Source organism: Pan paniscus, chromosome 3, assembly GCF_029289425.2.
Source record: "Pan paniscus chromosome 3, NHGRI_mPanPan1-v2.0_pri, whole genome shotgun sequence".
Lineage (NCBI taxonomy): Eukaryota > Metazoa > Chordata > Mammalia > Primates > Hominidae > Pan > Pan paniscus.
This window is the reverse complement of record NC_073252.2, coordinates 36,504,109-36,527,134: the sequence shown is the minus strand read 5'-3', so window position 1 is coordinate 36,527,134 and position 23,026 is coordinate 36,504,109. Positions and strand designations below refer to the sequence as shown.

The window sequence follows — 23,026 nt, the reverse complement described above, 5'->3', positions numbered from 1 at the left end:
AGTGAAGATGTATTGAGTGCCTACTATGTGCTGGGCTCTGTGCAGGGAACTGGAAATTCACTGATGAACACTACTCAATCCTCAGCTCTCAAGAAACTTACAAGCTGGTTGGAGAAAAGCACAAATAAATAGGCAATTACAACAGTGTATAGAAATGTTATAGCTGGATTTAAAATAGAGTTCCACAGACAATTAATCCAGTCCGGGGTATTCAGAAACTGAAAAAATATCAGACGTTATGGAAGAGAGAGAAATGGTGGGGAGTTGGGTGTAGGGAAAGGGGTAGAAAGGTGGAAGTAAAAGAAAAAGGACTTTGAAAATATAATCATCTGGCTTCTAATCCAGGCTCTACTGCTGTAACTCAGAGTTTTCTCGCTTGTAAAGTAAGGAAAACAAAACAGAAACATTAATTGAGTACCAGACAGAGTTCTAAGTAATAGGAAGATATCAATTAAAAAAAGAGACAAGCACCCTGGAAATTAAAGCAAGTGTTTATTTGCAGGAAGTAAATAAAAACCATAACTAATAACTTAATTATTTACTATGTTAGGTAATCAATGTCGAGAGGTGGTGGGGAGAAAATGCTAGCGGAGGAGTCCTGGGAGAGGCGGAGGGAATTGAGGACTCGTTGTGACGACTGTCAAAATGTGTAGGCAGCACGGGGCATTCTGGTGAGGTTAGATCACAGAAGTCATGCTTAGCTAAGCTAAGAGGGAATCCCCTGGCCTGTGTCAGCCACAATTTTGACCTCACTCAATATTTCCCTGTTTTCTGACTTCAGAAAGCCTGACTTTGTACCTTAGATAAACTTCTTATTCTATAGCACAGTTTTGGACTTCTCATTGAGAACATATCTGAAAAAGCCATCAGACAGCAGTTGACATTTCTTGCAAATACTGGTAGCAGTTGAAGAGTTTAAGGCAAAGCCCTGGTTTTCTTATAATGTTCTAAATTTCTGTTAGATGTTCTTCCCCTTTCTTTCATGCCCTACTTCAACCAAAAGCTGATTAAAACATGGTCCTCAACACCCACTCTTTCACCCCTACCCCTCATAACCAGAACAATGTGTAAGATATTTGGCTTGTCACATTCACTAGGATGCAGAGGCATTTTGTTCATTTGGTGGACAAGGTCAGGGATGCTGAATGGTCTGCAATTTATGAGCCAGTGCATGTTAATTTTTTGAAAACGGATTTCTTTCACAATGCCGATAACATCTCATTAAGAAACACTGGATTAGAAAAACAAAACTTTATCCAAACGATTTAGCTATTTTGAAAATTAGATTATAATGTGCTCAAAGCCTACCTACCTCATTTGTTAAGGTATTTCTATTTTAGTCTAAAATACTTCAGAAGGGTGAGGCGTGGTAATGCCTGTAATCCCAGAACTCTGAGAGGCCAAGGAAGGTGGATTGCTTGAGCCCACGAGTTCGAGACTAGCCTGGGCAACATGGTGAAACTCCATCTCTATAAAAAATACAAAAATTAGCCAGGTGTAAAGGCCTGCACCTGTATTCCCAGCTATTTAGAAGGCTGAAGTGGGAGGATCACTTGAGCCTGGGAGGCCAAAGCTACAGTGAGCCGTGACATCATGCCACTGAGCTCCAGTCTGGGCAACAGAGTGAAACCCTGTGTGAAAAAAATTAATTAATTAATTAATAATAATAAAATACTTCAGAATATACAAGGAAATATGTATGTGTTCATTTAAGCTACATTTTAGTGATAGTCAATTGCTGTAGTCAAGAATTTACACTCCAGATGCTGTAAGTATCTAATCAAGATGACTATGGACATAGGTTTTGGTAATTCAAATAATAAATGTTACAAGATTTTATTTACAAAATTTGATGCTTAATAATTAGCAAAATGGTGACTGTAATGGTTTTTTCAATAGTGAAATTGGTGTTATTAAAAATGTATAGATTCTAAATGGTAGAGCATTCTTGCGCCTCCATGATATGAAATAAACACATGAATAATGATGTTCAAAGTTTAATTGCTAAATGGTCCTGAATATAGAACACGGTTAAATGAACTATGGTAAACTATCACTTTGCTCTTAGGTATATATTGGGACTACAGTCTAATTGATATGAAAATTTTAATATATGCATATAATAGAATATTATACATTAATGAGAATGAACCATTGCCACACACAGCAACATGGATGAATTTCAGCAACATAAAGTTGAATAAAAAGTCAAACATAAAAGAATATATACTGCAAAATTTCATTTTAACCAATTTCAGAAATTGATTATACTAAAATTAATTGTGCTATGGTTATGAAATAGGATATTATACAGTCATTAAAACATTCAAAAACATTAAAAACTCATAATTTAATAAGACAGTAATTTTAAAAACTGTATATATAATATATGACTCCCATTCTGGGAAATAAAATACATGTATAAGTTGCTAGGAGCATAAGAAAGGTGTGCAGAGAGGTATCAATCAGGGTCTCAATGAGAAATATAGTGATATACTCAAATTAGAATAATAAAAGGAGGCTTTATTTTAAAAAGGGGAGAGCAGGATATAGGGGAACTGCAAGGAATAACACAGTTACTCCAAACAACAAGAGAGCTATTACCACCCCTAGACTTGAAGAGACAAGAAGAAGACCAGTTACCAAAGCACAGGAGAGAGTTGGCTAGAGGTGGCCTTCTTGAGAGGAGCAGTGGTTGCAGGCCAGGGACACAGCCAGGCCAAGATGAGCACAGGGAGGAAAAGGGGAATGGTATAATTCACTCTCCTTCCTCCTGTCTGTCTTCTGCTGGGGCTTTCCATTAGCAAAAGCGAACAAGGCATCTCTGATGTGGTCCATACAGGTTGGCTCACCAGACAGAGAAATGGGTATGCAAAGGTATGGGTGTGTCTATCAATACTGAGGGTGTTCAGGGGCAGGTCTCAATCCAAGTGGCACAGATTACACATGGGATTGATTTCCTGGATTATCTTAAGAGAGGAGATGCTGCAGGGATGATCAATTGTTTTCTCTATGTACCTTTTTATTGCTTTACTGTAACAACAATATGTGCAGTATTTGTTTTAATTCTGGGGGAAAATGTATCTGTGTTGTGAAGAGGTGTGTATATGTGGCTGTGAGTGAATGTATGTGAGTGTATGTGTGAGAGAAAGAAAGACGGGAGGGGTGTGACAGGGAGTGTTTTAATGAGATTGTAGGTGTGCAGGTGAAGTGGTAACAGTAAAGTGAGATGTTGTGTGTGTGTGTGCATGTGTCTGTGGGGGAGGCATATTAATGAGTGTATGCGTATATGAAATGTGGAGGTGGTGTATATGTGAACGAGGACATTTGTGAGAGTGTACAAGTGGATCTGAAACTATATGTGTGTGAGGGGTGTGTGTGTGTGCACATGTATTTATGTATGTGAATAGGTGAGTTTCTGTGAGAGAGTTGGGAGCTGGGTGTGCAGGAGGGGTGTGTTTGTGACAGCATATGTGAGGTGCACAGGTGGACCCGAAACAGTGCTGATAAAGGGTAGGCCTGTGTGTTTGAGGGTGCATTTGTGAGAGGTGTGTGGCAGGGATGTGTGTGATGGGACATACATATTAGCATGTGTGCATGCAGGTGAACACATATGTGAGTGTCCTTAGATACATCTATACCGATAGAAATAGAAATATTTTCTTCCAGAAAAAAAGAAAAACTAGAAGAAATTATGCCAAAAATGTTAATAATAGTAATCTCTAATGACAGGATAAGAAGCAACTTTCATTTTCTTTGCTTTTTTTTCGATTGTAATCAGGAAAACAATGAACATTTTAGTCTGTTTTCTTTGCCCCAAGAATACATGAAAATACATATTGTACCTTTTTGGCAGCATGTAAAAAATCTTGACTAATAAAATATTCCTTTATGGGACTATGTTTGAAAATGGGAATCGCCTTTTTTTGATATATACCTGAATAGATATCTAAATCCCTGGTTAATTTGTAGAAGGAAGTCTTGCGTTTAAATTTGAAAGAGATTAAAACATTTAATTTTGTAATATAACTCAATTAATTCCTAGGTATTCAATAACTGAAACTAATTGCTACCGATGTTTTCAAGCCAATGACCTAATGGTTTTTGCATTAATGAGTCAGTGAAACTAGTTCAATGTCCCATTTATATCAAACTGCTTCAGAGAGCTAAAGGGCTTTAGGCTTTCCAAAAACTCAAAGCTTATACTAGACATTAATAGCGATTATCAATAGAAAGAGGGGTTTAGATAAGTTTTAATTTTTTCTTTCACTTTAATGTTCTATTTACAGATGTTTTGTTTATTTTTAATGATGTATATCTAGGGCTTATGTAATAAGGCTTCTGTTAACTAATTTTAAAGCAGGTTTTCTTCCTAAGTAGAAGAAATAGGCCTTGAATTCTTTCACTGATAACTTATTTTCTCTGCACTGCCTCATTTCGCTAATAACAAAATATGGAATTTTCCCTCTTCCAAGTTATATTTTTATAAAGGAAAAGTCTGTGCCAGTAAATGGCTGAAGTGTTATTCTATTTTTAATTTATTTCGAGCTTAGAAAGGTTTTTTTAAAGTGAGTTACTACCACCGATATCAAGTCTTTCAGTCCAATTTATTTTGTATTGTTTACTGTAGGCTCTATGGTATCTATGTAACTTGAATTGGTTGCCTGAGTCGACCAAAAATAAAATTCTAAGTCTCCCAACTATCTGAACAAGCCCCTTCTCTCAGCCAAGGGCATTTCAAAGTTATCCTGAAAAACTAGTTTAGGCCATGCTGGGAAGGGGAGGTTGGACATGACTCCATAATACCCTCCTCTCTTTTGGAATTCAGGAAAAGCTGACCAGCATAAACTTCAACAGACCTTAGGACTGATAAGAAATATTTACAGTCTATTCCCTCTAAAGTCTGCTACCTGGAGGCTTCATCTGCATTATAAAACTTTGGTCTCCATAACTTCTTATCATAGCCCAGGCATTTCCTTCCTATTGATTCCAGGTCTTTAGATAATAACTGTTCAATCAATGCCAATCAAGAATCTTTAAATCTACCTGTGATCTGGAAGCCCCTGCTTTGAGTTGTCCTACCTTTCCAGATTGAGCCAATGTACACCTTACATGTATTGATTGATATATTATAACTCCCTAAAATGCATAAAAGCAAGCTCTACCCCGAACACCTTGGGCATATGTCATCAGGATCTTCTGAGGCTGTTATGGGCCTGTCCTTAACCTTGGCAAAATAATCTTTCTAAATCGATTGAGAACTGTCTCAGATATTTTTGGGCTCACACTTGAAGTCACAGAAAACTAGTTTAATTTTATGTAGATACCAATTAATAAGTAATTACATATATCAGATCTTTTCTTCACACTTAGCTTTTAAAATGTGAACAAGTCAAACTCAATTGCAAATGCTATTAAGTGAGGCCAAACTCAAGACAGTCATGGTTGCAAAACATAATCAGTCAACCAGAGAGGAGTGCTCACACCCAGGAATGCTTTCTATTATCTGATCCGTGCTTCTCCCTTTGTCTCACATCATTAAATAGCACATCATTAAATAGCACATCATTAAGTAGCACATCATTAAATAGACTGACTTCAAATAATATCATTCGGAAACTGCCAGGAAAATGTTGACAGAAACAAAAACCCACCGTGTGCCTTTTCCTAGGGGTAAAGGAAGAGAGATCAGGCTTTTACTCAGGGGCTACATCAAAACCTGCTGTGGTTCAGTGAACACTTTATTTTCCCACTTGAATTTGAGCTCTTCTGCAAGATCACTCCTGCCAATCTTGCGGAGATGTCGAGCCAGGAGGCGAAGTTTGTCGGTGAAAGTTGGAAGCGATTTTTTCCAGAAGCAAAGAAACTCGTGGATCTGTTCTGTGAGATCATCAGGGTTCTTGAGTTTGATGAGCTGAATGGTGCTATGGCGCAGAGGGAGAGTTGAGGAAAGAGACTCAGCATTTTCTTCTGAGAGCTCCTCAGCCAGCCAATGGAGCAAGTTATCCCAAAGGGCTTCTGTCAGGCACAGGAGGAACACTCACGGTTAGGACCCTCTCCTGGGGGATGCATGGGTCTAACCCTCCACACCTGTTTATAGGAAGTCTCCCTGCTCTTTTGTTTGGCCTTGGAGCAGTGCAGAGATATGAGACTACCTGGAGCAACAATCAAAAGCCTCTAAATCCCTGGCATTCTGGGATCATCTCCTGAGGGTACTAGCTATTGCAGAGAGTTTTAAATGCTTATGAAATTTTAATGTATCTGAGACCAAGAGGGCATGTTAAAATGGTTTTTACGCTCTGCTCTACATAATCTAATTGAGCAAAACCAGGGTGGGAGCAAACTTGGCATTTTTAACAAGCTCCCAGAAGATGCTGGTGCTGAGGTCCCCAACCATGCTTTGAGTAGCACTGTTTGTTTGTTTGTTTGTTTGTTTGTTTGTTGAGACGGAGTCTCACTCTGTCTCCAGGCTGGAGTGCAGTGGTGCGAGCTGGGCTCACTGCAACCTTCGCCTCCTGGGTTCAAGCGATTCTAGTCTAGCCTCAGACTTCTGAGTAGCTGGGATTACAGGCACAAGCCACCACACGACGGGGTTTTTTTTTTTTTTTTTTTTTTTGTATTTTTAGTAGAGACGGGTTTCATCTGTTGGCCAAGATGGTTTCAATCTTCTGACCTCGTGATCTGCCCACCTCGGCCTCCCAAAGTGCTGGGATTACAGGCGTGAGCCACCACGCCTGGCCGAGTAGCATTGTTTTTGAAGGGTCATTTTAGGTTCAAAACCTATTTCTCCTTATTAGTACTAATCTGATGCATAAATTATACCAGCAGCTAGCCAATCCTCACACACATCCCTAACTATACACACACTCACACACACATGCAAACACACACACGACACGATCTACCACCCAAAAACAATTCTGTGGAAGATCCTTTACACTAACACTTTCCACTAGGCCGTCCTCTGTTGACTCCTGTTCACCTGTTGTTATGGTTGTTACTGATGTGTAACTTAGATCCATAACTCTGAATAAAACCTCTGTCCCCTACTATCTCTCTCCTTTCACATTCCAGCCCTTCCCTGCATTATAGCCACTTTCTCCCACTTTCATGCTCACCCCTGCACCAGTTTCCCTGGTCTGGTGTTAAGCAAGCATTCCATCTGCCTTCCATTAATGAACGATTCCTTCCTCCTACACACTCCTGTAAATTGCACCCTGATTTTACAATACAAAGCCACCTTTCTGCGAAAACAAGGAAAAGGGGCCAGCACTTCCTTGTTCTCCATCATCACTTTCAACCCAGAGTTCTGCTACCTCCATGCAGTGCATTCATTTTGAAGTCCATGTTATCTGGGCAGGCTTTTCTTGTCCCATCCACGTCATCAGCAACACTCTGTAGGCAACTTCATCAGCAGCCCTGCGGATCATCATTCACACCTCTGACCCCAGTTTCTTAATTTTGTCAACTCCAATGACACATCTTGTGACTCCAAACTAGAAACTGACTTTCAAGGCCAATCTTCATGTTTCATGCTCAGCCAGAATTATTCTACCTCCTTGGCTTTAGCCCCTTAATATTACTGCTGACCTCTGCCTCCTAAACATATTCCATGGCCTCTATTCCTTTGCTTCTGCTCAATATGCTCTTTGCTGCCATCACTACTATAGTGATCCCTTGGTGTCCCCCAGTCATTCGGTCACCTCTGCAGGGTCTCATATATCTCTGTACCTGCACTGCTGCTAGTGATCAACTATGCACATCAATGATGGTCTTGTGTCCACCTTAGAATATGTTGTCTTTTTTAGCTTTCATTTTTCTCAGTTTGTCAATCTGAATCTTGTGTTATTCAGATTGCATTCAGTTACCTGGGCTGCCTGAGGTTAGGAAAATATGTTGAATGTGATCAACAAACTGTAAACTATTTTATACCATTTGAGTCCTTAGTCGCTTGAAAATCCATTAAAAATATTTTTTCTAAACTCAATAAAAATTTGTTTGTAACAATGACATAAATCTTTTCTCCTATCTTTAGCCCCAATCTCACTCTCATTCTGTTTCACTCAGCCCATGTCTGCTTCTCCTACTTTACCCAAAGCCATTTGACTTGAGTTCTCCTAACTTTGTTTTCATTTCAAAATTACTTTCTTACAAAATCTCATTCCTCTGTGTTTGCTGGATTGCATCCCTCATACTGCTTTTCATCAAGTATTTTCCCTTCACACCTGCCCCTTAATCTCCTCCTCACCAAGGCTCCTTCCTTGCTTCCTATAAACACTCTCAGGCCTCCTCATCCCTTGCTACTGCTACTGTGTCAAGCTATTGTGGTATTTCTTTCCTTCTCTTTATCACATACTCTTTCAAAATCTAATGTAAACTTGAGGCCTCAAGTTCCTCACTATCAACTCACTACTTAGACCTCTGTGTTAGGCATTCTATGCCCTTCTTCAAACCTCTGTTGAAGCCTTTCTTTCCAATCTTATGAGAGGCCTCCTACTTACTACTCACTGCACTGATTCCTGGCCTGTGTCTTCTCTTACTTCCTTGGAGCATTTTACTCCTCTCCTTGGAGCCCCTGGCCTCCCCTGCTTCTCCTCTTTCCTCTCTTGCCCTTTGCCAGCTGTCTTCCTTCCAATATTCTTTTCCCCCTGCTAACTCTCTTCCTCCTAATACTGCTGTATTACTGCATCCCATCTCAGGCCTCTTCTATTTCTGTCCTCGCCCCTCAATGAATGCATCAACTCTTACTGACGTTACCATCACCACTAACTATGGGAAATATCCTAGATCTACCCAATCTTTATCTTTTGGCATTATTTTCCTAAATCCTGGTGTAGCACTCACAATATTCATCTCCTAATTATCTCTATCAGTGTATTCTACAGCAAATACAAATGTCATATTTCTAAAATCAGAATAATCAATGATGGTCTTTCCTTCTCACTACTTGATCTTCCTTTACTCTATTCACTTTCTTAGTTAATGCAGCCACTCAGCTGAGCAAGCTGAGACATGTGATGTTCTTCACATTTTTCAAAGCCTATTTCTTATCCCCTGCACCCAAGTCCTAATGTTCCTAACTCCGAGCATCTCAAATATTTGCTTTACTTTCCTGCCTTGCTGACTCAATCTTAACCATGTCCTACCTAGCTTCTTCCTTGCCTATTGCAGGAACCAGGGTTCTAACTTGTATCCCTGCTGTCAGTTTTGGTTCACCTGAAAGTCTAATTTGATTTTGCCAGTCCCCTGTTAACAAATTTCTTGTAGGGTCTTCCTATTGTCTAAACGTCTTTATTTGGCATTTAAAACTTTTCATAGTTTTCTCCCACTCAAAATGTCTAACCTCATCTACTGTCACCCTTCCTACAGCAGTTCTGATGGCATTGGTCATGTGGGAGGATTCATGTGAGGACAAATGTCTCCCAACCTGTGTAATAAACTAGAACTTCCTAGTACCCATAAGAAGGATCCTTCTACCTTTGTATTCTCCAGTGACTGTTAATGATGGCAGTGATTATGCTTTTATCTGGACATCAAATTCTTCAAAGGTTAACAGCATTATTAAACTTGCAAAGCTTTTATCTATTGCTGTTGTTGTTTTCTATATCATCTGCTCTCTTTTTAAACAGTTTATTTATCCCTGAAAGGGTTTATAATATGGTGTTTATTCTATCCTATTCCTAATGGAGCTTATAAGACCTGAACATTTTCTGTACCAATCTGTAAGGGCAACCTCATATCATTCATAATGGACCTGATGCACTAGTAAGAATATCCTCGTTGATGTCTTTTGAAGACCAATAAGTTATCACATTAGTAGCTACTGATATCACAAAATAAAATGTTTCAAGAGCTAAAATAGAATAAAAGTTTCCAATTCTACCCTGAAATCTGTAGCATTATTATGTACTTGAATTATGCATAATGATAACCAAATATTAAATGTTTCTTATGGTTTCATATCAATATATACCTCAAATTCAAATAGATTGACTTCAAACGTTGATTTGAATTGAACGTACTTTAAGATTTACAACTTAAGAGTCAACATTTCGGCTCAAAGTATAGTCATCTATTAGTAAACTAAGCAATTGCTAGCCATACAAATAAAATAAAACTCAGTAACATTTATATTTCTTGTTGATTTCAACTCAGCTTTAATTACATGCAGATTTAAGAATGCTAGTTTGGTTTATTGGTATATGACCTCCCAGGAAATAAGTATTTATTAGGCCAATAAAGTTAATGATTGTTTGATTGGAAAGTCACTTTCTCCATTCCTTTTTATGAAATGATTCACATATATATAACATATAAGGGGGTGGGGAAGCACTATAATGATGACAAAGCAAATATTCCTCACCTACAGGATCCTTAGGAACTCTTTTGGTACTCTGTGGATGGTTGATTAATTTCTTATGCTATTGGGGGAAAGGAACACAAAATAAACAGAAGTAATTAATTTGTGAATAAGCTACAATGAAAATTCATCTGAACATCATCTCTATTTCGAAGAAGTACTGAATTGCATACCTTGCAAAATTAAATACTGTATTTGTGCATGCATGCTCAGCAATTGTTTTCCTAAGATAAAGCCAAGTATACTAACCCAAATATTTCAGCACATTTAAATTTAAGAATACACATTTAAATATTATTATAGCACTCAGATTAACTCTAAATGAACATTTTTCCAACTAAAATTTAAAACTGTTAAACCAACTAGCGTAGAGCAAGCTACCAGCATGCTGTAAAGATGGTATTTTGTATTTTGTAAAATCCCTTGTGGGGCAGGCACTTTGCCTCAACACAGCACAGAACCTGGCACCTAACAGGTTAAAAACAATCAAATCAGAGTGCAGATATTATTCGAAAATCAACCTTTTATCAAGAAGTAAATATATTTATTTCACTAGCTTTCTACACAGTCTGCAGAACAGTTTTTTCTCAGGTAATATGAGATAATGGAGACAGCATAAGAGATAAAATAAAATTATCTGGGTTCAGATCCCTAGCCAGTGGTTGAGTAGCATTGCACTTTGGAGAATTTATTTAAATGCTCAGCCTCAGCCCTGAAATGTCTTTATGGATGCCTACATCACAAAGCCTTGCACACAAATGTTCATAGCATCTTTATTTGAATTAGCCAAAAACTGGAAACAACTAAAATGTTCTTTAGTGGAAGAATAGTTGAACAAACTGTAGAATATCCACACTACAGGAACTAAAGTAATAAAACAAAACAAAACATTGATACATGGGACAATTTGCAAGGGCCTCAGGGCATGATGCTAACAGAAATATTCTAGTCCCAAAAGGTTACGTATTCTGATTATATCACATTCTTGAAATTACAAGATTATAAAGATGTAGAACAGATTAGTGATTGCCAAGGGTTACTGATGAAGGGGAAAGGGGTGAGGGAGCACAAAAGGGATCTTTGTGGTAATAGAATAGCTCTATATCTTGAATGTGGTAGTTGCATAAATCTACACCCGATAAAATGCCAGAGAACTATACATACACATTGTATCAATGTCAACTTCCTGGTTTTGATATCTTGCCATAGTTATCTAAAAAGCAACCACTAAGGAAATCTGGTTAAAGAATACATTGAACTTCTCTGTACTATATTTTGCAACTTCTTGTGAATCTATAATTACTGTATGTCAAAACGTTTTTTAAAGCTTATTTCACAGCAGTGATACAAGGATGATGTAAGTGTTACATGTTAATGAGTAGCATACTGCTTCCCACTGAGCACTCTAATACAAGTTAGTTGAATCTGAATATCATATTTTATAGGCATCCTTGTCACAAATATTACATAAACATGGAAGCATATAAAACTTCCATTAAGAAGTTTTAATGGGAAAAAATTAAGAAACATAGCATGAGTTGAAGTATGCTATTATACTGTAGCACTGCAAAATAAATGCATATAATTTCCAAGGCATCAACTATGTGTTTGAACCCCTGAAAATATTGAGAAAGAAATACTAATTTAAATAATGCAGCAGATTGTATCATTCCCATCAAAGGGCACATGGCCTTGGACAAGAGATACATATTGAGACTTTTCTTTATATCAGTAGTATTTCCCCTCCATAACTCTTTGTTCACAGATGTCTCATCGCATTTTGATGCACACAGAAATGGTTCCAGTGTTTAAATTTTTTTTCATGCACATGAAATTGCAATTCAAGTACTTCACCTGATGCACAACCATAGAAGCAGTGAATTGGGGTAGCTCAGGCTCTTTTTAGACTTCCAGGCACTGTGTTGGTCTCCCATGTGGCCCCTTCATAAAGGATTTTCTACGTTGCCTTCTTTTCCCTTCACTTTCATTTTCCTTCTCTCCATGCCCCCAAGCCTTTTTTGCATGATTTTGGTCTGTGCCCTCTTTTCGCTTTGCACACTACCTTTTGAACCTCCCTGGTGCTCAGGGTCAGCTACAAGCAGAACAGTCAGCCAACATTTGGCCTCGTGCAGTCTCCCCTCCCACAGGTTCCTAGCATCCCTGTGTGGCTCACTGGATGCCTTCCTTAGCAGAAACAGCTCTCATTTCCCCCCACTTTCCTCTCTTGCCTCCTTGCAATCAAAAGATGCTTTCAAAGGCCCTTCTCTGGTTCTTATTTAGTTTTTATTTGGAGGTTCTATTCCACAGTTTTCCAAGTCTAACTCTGTAACTGAGTATCCCACCCTCAAAATGCATTGTAAAACTTTTATTTTTCTTTTCTTGCTTTTAGCCTTGAAATATACTTTGAAACTGTTTGTTTCTCCCTTTGCCACCAGGCACTTCTGTGAACCATGCTTGCTTATCTAATTACATACTTGCTTAGAAATTCCAGGGGCCAATCTTGAAACAAACCAGGCAGAGAGACCAAGCTGTGAAATCCTCCCTATTAGGGGGAGTTACAAACAGCCCACCACTACCAGGCTGAAGTCAGGATTACACATACTGGACCTCCAGATGGGTGATTACTCAAGACAGCCATTACAACAAGACACTCAGACCTGCACTCTCCTGCATGACTCCTGTGTGCTTTCCACACCTTTTCCTTCTTAAACTCCTTCACTCTGCCCAAAATGTTGAAATGGTCATTTGAAGGCATTAGCTTGGCCATTCCCCCAAGTGCTAGCATTTGGTTAGCAAAACTGCTTTCCCTTCAAAACAACAACAACAACAAAAGGTGCCATTCGATTACATTTTCTTAGGTTCTATTTGTGAAAGTAATATTTCTTATTCCTCTCAAGTACTCTGTTTTATGTTAATGTTGCATATTTTAATTTGCCACCTATGATATCTTAAATGCCACTTGCAACATGTCACTGCTCTGGAGAAATGCTGGACAAATTTAAACGTGACTCTCCAGCCCTCTATAAACTGTTTCTTTGCTGCACAATCCACATTTAAATGGGCATAGTGGGGCTTATGTGGCAGTTTTCCCTGAATTATAAGCCTCTTGAGGGCATCAGTATAAAAATATAAGCAATTCAGATATGTACAGATGTGTCATATTTATGCTGTTAAGCACAATGCAAGCCTTATCTATTTAGAAGTCATTTAAAAAATTGAAACCAAACACAGGCACCTACACCAGAAAGAGGTACGAGTGTCTTGAGTTTTATAGCCACTGTCATTAGGATTCCTTTGATTACTGACTACTCTTTCCATGCTCCCTAATTATAGCCCTGTATTGAATTCTTAAAGCGAACTAAACCATTTTTTACTTGAACTCATATGTGTGAAAGTTTGATTTTTGTGTGCAACTCAACAAACTGGACTTGGTTACATCTACTCAATTACCCAGTGTTATTTCCCAAGAAACCTCCAAAAGTTTTTAACCCTCCTTGGGGCTTTTCAGTGCTCCAAGATCCAGCCATTATCAGTCTTCCCTTTACTCAATAGACTTAACGTTTTTGAGGGCCAGGAAAGTATATCTCATTCCTGTACATGTTAGACATCATAGTAGGTAAGGTGTTGTACACAAAATGTGGTAAAAAATATTTTATTGGTTGGGTGCAATAGCTCATGCTTATAATCCCAGCACCTTAGGAGGCTGAGGCAGGAGGATAGCTTTAGCTTAGGAGTTTGAGATCAGCCTGGGCAACACAGCAAGACCTCATCTCTACAAAAAAAATACAAAAAAATAGCCAGGTGTAGTGGCTTACTCCTGTGGTCTCAGCTACTTGGGAGGCCGAGGGAGGAGGATCACCTGAGCCTGGGAGGCAGAGGTTGCATTTAGCTGAAATCATGCCACTGCACTCCAGCCTTCATGACAGAATGAGAGCAGCCCCCCCTCAAAAAACTTAACAAAAATTTGTATTCACATGATGATATCGTCTCTCGATTTAAATGATACGCCCCTTCAAATCCTGCCATATTTTCAAGGAGCTGGTCAAATTCTACCTCTTTTATAAATTAGTTTCTTATTTGGGAATTTATGCACTATACTATCACACAATTTATCTAACAACTTAATATTATGTTGTTGTTAATGCCATTCATATATGTTGTTTTCCCTCCCCAATTAGACATTCAGTGATTTATTGTGCCCTCTTCTGCATCTTCTTTTATATCAGTACTTACATTTGCCACATGTTAAGCACATCATACCTTTAATAAATACTTAGTAGCCAGAATGGCCCTCCATGGACAATCACAAGGATTGTTATCATCATACATTTAAGGTCAGCAGTTTTAGCTGTTCACACAATCTGCACAGCAAGGTTTTTATGTATCCATGAAGATTACTTCCACCATTTCCTGCAGAACACATTTCAGATCTCCGCTGCTTTTTGAAAAACACATGCCTTACGCCCTGTCTACCACTCTCTCACGAGGCATGTAGTTTTCTATTGGCTGAGAAAATTAAGCAGTGGGCTGAGCATGGTGGCTCATGCCTATAATCCCAGCACTTTGGGAGGCCGAGGCGGGTGGATCACCTGAGGTCAGGAGTTTGACATCAGCCTGGCCAAGATGGTGAAACCCTGTCTCTACTAAAAATGCAAAGATTAGCCAGGTGTGGTGGTGCACACCTGTAGTCCCAGCTACTCAGGAGTCTGAAGGCAGGAGAATCGCTTGATCCCGGGAGGCCAAGGTTGCAGTGAGCTGAGATCGTGCCACTGCACTCCAGCCTGGGTGACAGAGTGAGACTCTGAAAGAAAAAAAAAAAACCGAAAAAATAAAAGTAGGCAGTGGTTCTCAAACCTGAGTGTTCCTGACAATGAACCTTGAGAAAGGGGCAAAAAAGGGAAGCTCACACTTGGATTCAACTGGTCTCAGATAAGGCCACATTTGGAATAAGCAACTGGGTGATTCTGATGCTGAGGCTGAGTACACATAGAAAAAGCCAATCAAGTATCAAACCCTACATGAATTATCAACTAGCACCCCTATAAATATATCCCAATGAGTACATGGAAGAATGAAAGAAATATCTTTATCCAAAAAAGTGATGAAGATTTCTAATGTCACATCAGGACAAAAGTAAACTTCAGATTGCTTCACCTTACCTAAAGCTATAGGGATGTAGTAATAAAAATATTGATTTCTATTAAGTAATTTCATAAATTACCTCACAGGAATCACGCAGATGACCTAGCTCTGGGGCCCCTCATCTCATGCAGAAATTTCAGTTTCTGGCAAAGTTTTCTCAAGTATTTCTGGCAGTTCCATGGGCTTTACTCTCTTGGTATCCACACTGTTCCACTAGGTGTCCCCCAGCGCTCAGCTGGACCATGCAGCCCTCCACACTCCTTCTGTGGACACGGCAGCTTCTCCCCATGCATCTATCACCACGTAGCATGCCATGATGGTTTCTACCTGTCCTTCAGTTTTCCTCTCATGGTGCCGTATAGGTCCAGCTGACATCTGTGGTTTCCACAGGTTCGCACAGCTGCTGCCCTACTGCTGCTCTGCTGGGTCCCACCAGCAGTGATCCCGCTGCACCTGCTTTATATGGAGCTCTTGGTCTCTCCTGCTTCCCTTCCAAGCGAAACAATTGTCTGTTAGTGGTCACCCTAAGCTCTCCCGGTGTGTGAGCTGTGTGGTAAAACATGATAGGATAAAGGAAGTGGCTTCCTACCCCTCATGTCACATGACATTAAAGTAATATTGACTGTGCCCTGATATGCCACAGAACTAAATAAAATAGGCCTTCTTTTTTTTTAATTAAAACTTTTTTCCTTCAGACAGAATCATGCATCTAAGGAGTGGAACTGGAAGATAGATTTTACCAATAGCTTCAGTGCTCAACTCTAAACACTTGCTGGCCCCAATGACTAGAGCTCTCAGTGTATGATATGATATATATTTGTATATTTCACATATATGTAACATATACTATATATAATTATGGTATATAATAATGTATAATATGTATATTACATATGATATACTTAACATTGCAATATTTAATACATTCATATGTATTTAATGAATTTTTATGCTAAATTTATAAAGTATGTGCATGCATTTTTAGGTAAAACCGACCTAACTCCCCTGCATACAGAATTCTGTCAAGTCATATTGTATATACGCAGTTATTTCTGAAACTGAGGTTCATTTCTTACCCCAGGAACACCTCAGCTTTTATGCAAATAACTTTCTAGACTGGTTCCTTCTCTGCACACTTATGAGGCATATCTGGAACTCTCAGAATTGAGCCTGAGCTCAAATCTGAGTTATATAAAATTTGCTTTCTCCTTGGTTACCTCATCTGCCTTTCATTAAAAAAAAAAGAAAATTAAAAAAATTGTGTGGAAGATGGGGAGCTCTTACTGTTGTCCTCTGTGATAGATGCAATATCAAGGATCAAGTGTGATCAGGTCTCCTGGTTGAGAGCTAACCACACTAGTATCTGACAGTGCTTGGGACTGGAAAGAAGCTCAATGCTTCAGCCTGGTCGGGACTCACCCTCATTGTAATGTGCTTTCAGGGAGCTTTGGGGTGGTACTGGCACTGACTAAGCTGATGTCACTGTAGAAACATGTGCATGAAAACAAGTATGAAAGACAATGCAGTGGAAAGACAATTGCCATTGTGAACCAGCTTTAGGGCTGATTTGTTTGGTGATATCCCATCATCATAGTGCCTTCCCAGCCACAAAGAATGAACACAGGTCATCATAGGGAGCACAGCAAACATAATGGGGCTCCTCACAATACCCAGTAAAACCTAAGGTGAAAGTTAGAAAGGGGAAAGTCTGGAAAATTGTAAATCCTTCTCTCCATTTTACACATATTTGGAAGGGCAAAACAGTAAAACAAAATGCTACCTTTGAATACTAGAGCAATATTATTATTTTATTTTATTTTATTTTATTTTATTTTATTTTATTTTTTGAGACAGTGTCTTACGTTTGTAGCCAAGGCTGGAGTGCAATGACGTGATCTCGGCTCACTGCAACCTCTGCCTCCCGGGTTCAAGTGATTCTCCTGCCTCAGCCTTGAACTCCTGACCTCAGGTGATCAGCCCATCTTGGCCTCCCAAAGTGCTTAGGTTACAGGCACGAGCTACTGCGCCCGGCCAGAATGCTGTATTTTTAATTGTTCCTTGTGCGGTCAATAATTTCAAGGGCAACCGAAACAATACTATAGCCATTTGTCATAAGAAGTTGTAGAGTTTGTCCTCTGTAATTTCTACTGTTTCCCAGTTCTTGGGGACTCTAGTGCAGAGCAAATTTTTGTGTAAAGTAACACGGTAAGAACTTTCTGATACTTTTAGCACCATTTAGCATGGATGCCACATAGCCTTGTAGCTAAGCATCAATTTTATACAGTCAATGAAAGAAAATGACACGCTGTTTTTATTAATTTGATTATTTACCCTAGAGCACTTATGCATGAAGACATTCTAATAGGTTATTATTGTGATATCTGTGGCAATTAGCTCTTTCATCCAGCTGCCCTAACCTCACACTCCTCCCATTCCCATGTATTACTGTAGGATTTTCTGGAAATAAGTCTTTTCTTACTAAAAGACATACAAGTAAAAGTGATAGGATTAACAATAGACTAAGAAAGTATATATAATTAGTATTTTTCTGTGTATCTTTAGCATGGATTTTTACCAGAGTCATTTAGGGTATTATAAGTCCTGACTTTTCCTGCTTACTGTACTTGGTATTTATTTTGCATATAGACCACTTCAACTAAGTAAGCGTCGCCATAAGCAAATGGCAATGCTTACTTAGTTTGTAATGTAAAATCATAACTTGTTTATAATGTAAAATCATTAAGAATTGTATGAGTCATACATTATGAAATTCAGCATACCCTTTACTATTATGCAATAATAGTTAAGCAAAACTTGAGCTCATTTATTGCATAATAGTAAAGGGTTATTTACTTTATTATAATCTTATCACTTTTACCTGTGTGTATTTTAGTAACAAAATAAAAGATTTATTTATCAGAAAAATCCTACACAGACATCACAACAATCACCTATTAGAATGTCTTCATGTATAAGTGCTCTAGGGTAAATAATAATAATAGTAAAGGTTATGCTGAATTTTATGATGTATGACCTCAAGTTTTGCTTAACGTGAGCTCATTTATTGCATAACAGTAAAGGGTATGCTGAATTTTACAATGTATGACTCATACAATTCTTAATGATTTTACATTATAAACAAGCTAGACATTATATTGATCAAGAAAGTAATCTGGTACAAAAATTAATGCTACTATAAAAGCTTCATGCTGTAGTTTTGTGTTCAACATAATCACAAATCAAATAAAAGCTTATGTAAGTATTGAGTGAGGATGTACTTGTAACGATATCATTGCAAACCCATAACAATGGTTTGGGGTGTTATTATCCCCATTTCACAGACATAACTTCTCCAAGGTAATATGGCTAGGATATGGCAAAACTAGTCATGAAACTGAGGTCTGTCTGAAGCTCTAACAATAAATAATACTTCCTCCAGATAATAATACCAGCTACTATAATTGCCATGTACCAGGAATTACTCTAAAAACTTGAAGTATGTTATAGAACCTTGAAGTATAATATGGTATATAGTCCAGCATAAACATACACACCCATCCTTGTGAGGTTATTATGCCTATTATACAAACAAGGAAACAAATTTAGAAAGATAAAATTATTTGACTAAAACATACATGCTAAATGACAAATACGACATTTAAACTGACATCAGTAAGAATCCAGATCCTGTTTAAGTTAACATTTGTATGTAACATGAAGGTTGTAATGTGGAACTTTCCACTCAGTCACTTCAGTACCTCTGGCACTACGCTTACTATTTACATATATCAATTTTACTGACTTGACGGTAGTATTAGATGGAGGTAAAGAGCTCAACTCCTAACATATTCATTAAACTCGTACCCTTAAGCAAAGTAATCTCTTGTGCCTCAGTATCCTCCTTTTAAAAGTAAGCATATACAATGTCATTAGAAAGATGCATTGAGTTATATCATGTATCTGAAATTAGGGTATCATATGTAATAAGTGCTCAAAATAGTACCAGTTATTACTTAATATAGTTTTAAAACATATTTGTTGCCTACATAAATACGTTTTAAAAGAAACACTTCTATTTAAACCGTAAGTGGGAAAACAATTTCATCTATATAAATACTAGAAAACCTTAAAAATACAATTAAAACATAACAATATTATTAAATTCGGTTGCCAGCCAAGATCTCTGAATCCAAGAGCTATTCTCTGTCAAAAAGAAAGCTTTGCAATTGTTAAGGAGATGTGAAAACATGTTAACAACAACCTGAGTTCTACTCAGATTAGAGAAAAGTTTAAAAAGAGAACATTGTTTCACTGTTTCGATTCCTTTTTATTTAAAACTGGTGTGTATATTGTACTAAAACAGCACCTGCAATTCCAAAATTTGGGAAACAGCAGTATAAGCAAGCAACCCTTTTATTTGCTGTGAGTCATATCATTCGGTATAAACTTATATGAGAAGTATTTTTGTCTTTCAAAACTGCACAGATAACATTTTAGGGGGTATGAATGATAAGTCATAAACAAAATGCAAGGAGCATGAACCCATAACTTAAGCTGGAAAAAACTGGAGCTGTCCTGCTCAAGGAACGGCTGTCATCTCTGCTCTGACAATGAACTAAGAGCTGATGTCACCATATGGATAGAACAGAAAAACACTAAACTGTTCAGAAGTGGCAAAGCATTCAAAATCAAGATGGCTGAGGAAGCCAGCTTCTGACTCAGGAGCTGATAATTTTAGGTAAAGAGAAAAACCACTATCCAAGGCTACAGAAGTTCTATTCCGAAGTTTAGTTTCGGCAAAGGGTACGACCCTCCCTCCTAACTGGCTCTTTGAAAGATCTAGATTTGCCAAACACTCTAAAGGTACAAAGGAAATGACAGGCGGTATGACATAGTGGTAAAAGTGGTGGACGTAAGGAAAACAAGGATCTGGCTTGCCCAAGGAATAGAAGGAAGCTGGTAAAGCATAAAAGAAAAACAACCTTGTAGTCTGGGTCCTCATGTGGGCTCTACTCCTGTGAAGTCCTACAAGCTGAGCCAATAAACTAAACTTTCTTACTGAAGTCTCTAACTGACTGAGATAATGTCTACAAATGACAGGGCCTACATCAGTAATTCAACAAATGAACCCACATGTGATGTGTAGGCCCTGATTGGACATTGTTTTTGAACAAATCAACTGCAAAAAGAAAAAAAATATTGAGTCAGTAGGAAAATAGGGAATAGGGGCTGGGCAGTAGCTGATATAGTGTAGTAATTACTAATTTTATTGGGTGTAGCAATAGTAATGTGGTCATGTGTCTTTTTTTAAAGTTTTTACCTCTTAGAGAAGCATTGTGAAGTCTTTACACATAAAATGATATTGCACCTGTGATTTGCTTTAAAATACTCCAACAAAACAAACCCACAAACCAGGGTACTAGACAAAATAAGTATGGCAGAAAGTGATGGGAGGTGTGTCCATGTAGGTTCATTGTATATTTTCTCTGTTTTTGTGTGTATTTAAGTATTTGCGTGTGCTTACGTGCATGCCCACAGGCATGCACACGTGGACACACACACACGGTTTTTTTTCTAAATAAGTACATTAAAAGATCGCAGTACCAGCATCCACCAATAATCTGCTGTTGTCTTCGTGAACTTTCTTATAATTACACAGTGTAGAACTTCCTGAAAACCTAGGCAGAAATGTTTGGCCCTCAAAATAAAAGGAAGTACCTCCACATAGAGAGGTCTGGAAATCAGCACAAATCCACAGAGAAGTAAGATTGCTGTGGAACAAAATAAGAACAGAGTTTAGAGCAAGAAGTGCTGACCAATAGTGGTCTCACTTGGAGGTAAATACAGAAATTCGATTTGGAAACAAAAACAGGCTACTACCAATCATGGAAGCAGTGTAGTTCTGTAGCTTTGTTTAGCTCAGATCTTTGCTTCAAACCCATGCACATTTTTTTATGCAGCCAGCTTTATATTTTGCTTCTTCATTATTTTTTCAGTTGCTTGCTTCTTAGAAAATCACTCTTTTATAACATCAATCTCTTTATGGTTATTTCAAGGGGAGGGGGGATTGATAAATTTCTCAGTCCTTGATTGGACAAAAGAAGACAGCTTTAGGCCCCTGGTAACCAGACGGATGAATTCAAATAACTCCAAAGAATCTAAGGAGTGGAGACAGATAGAAGGAAGGGGCATCCAGGAATGTGTACAGATATAAAGTGGGCAAAGATCTAGATATTTCAGAAAATATAAATGGAATATATATGGAAGCAGTGAAGAAAAATTATCAAAAGCAGTCTGGAATAGATAAATCTGATTTCTAAATGCATGTCTCTATCTTCATTTTTTACCTACTAAATGGGCAAAGTAGGTGCACCACATGAGGTTGCCATGAGGATTAAATGATGTAATGCACATAAAGCACTTCAAACATGCAAGCGCTCCATAAATCTAAATAATTGTTAAAATGCATAAGAATTTGCTCAGTATTCCAAGTAATTTTGTCAAGAGCAGATGTCCTTGACCCATAAATGCAGCTACGTGGAAGACGCTATTACTTCTTAAAGCAGCTCAACAAATCAAAGAAAAATATACAGCATTGCCAGAACTTGCATTAATATTAACCTCCTCTCTTTATTGTTCCACTTTTAGATTATAATACCCACAGGTTTTGTCACTCCACTTTAATCCTGTCCCTATTTATTCCTGTGCCTATTTAACTCTTAGCATAATTCTTTCTAGGTTATTATAGCAGATTTAAAAAATCCTGGGCCAGGTGCGGTGGCTCACACCTGTAATCCCCGCATTTTGGGAGGCCAAGGCAGGTGGATCACCTGAGGTCAGGAGTTCGAGACCAGTCTGACCAATATGGTGAAACCCTGTCTCTACTAAAAATACAAAAATTAGCCAGGCGAGGTGGCAGGCACCTGTAATCCTAGCTACTTGGGAGGCTGAGACAGGAGAATCGCTTGAACCCAGTAGGCAGAGGTTGCAGTGAGATGAGATCATGCCACTGCACTCTGGTCTGAGTGACAGAGCGAGACTCTGTCTGAAGAAAGAAAAAAAAGAAAAAGAAAAACAAATCCTGATATTTTGTTTTGGTTTGGCTTTTTGGATCATAGCTAGAAATAGTTTTTCCAATAGAAAGAGTAATCTGAATGTTTCTGGGAAAGGCCTGGACAGCCACACACAAAATGTCACCCTCCCAGGTCTTGCCACAGTGTGTGAAATCCTATTAGTCATTCCTTTAAAGTCATGAAAGGCTTCTGCTAAATGCAACTGCTAGATGGGAAGAAAACAGGTAAGGCTTCTGTCAGCCATTAAAACTCCACCTTCAATTGCTTTTTCAATTTCCCCAGCATGCTTTCATTTATTCATTAAAGAGTTCAGCAAAACATTACTGAATGCATCCTGGGGGAAGGGATTACAAAATTGAATGAGCAGTGCTCTCAACCCTGAGGAACTCAGTCTCAAAAGCAGACAGTAGAGTATAATGTTAGGAGTGTTGCCATTGAAATCAGACAAACT

General features: G+C 38.3%; 1 protein-coding gene across 2 annotated transcripts in view; it reads right to left on the bottom strand.

The window, feature by feature from the left end:
* Positions 1-2,089: 2,089 nt before the first annotated feature.
* Positions 2,090-23,026, bottom strand: part of DTHD1 (death domain containing 1) — a 63,676-nt gene continuing 42,739 nt past the window's right edge. For both annotated transcript variants that reach the window (XM_003832151.5, XM_034958432.3), the window contains 2 exons: positions 10,364-10,421; positions 2,090-6,018 (listed from right to left, as the gene is read on the bottom strand). In XM_003832151.5, coding sequence (XP_003832199.5) covers positions 5,708-6,018; positions 10,364-10,421 — 369 coding nt within the window. In that variant the 3' untranslated portion in view covers positions 2,090-5,707. The remainder of the gene's footprint in view (positions 6,019-10,363; positions 10,422-23,026) is intronic.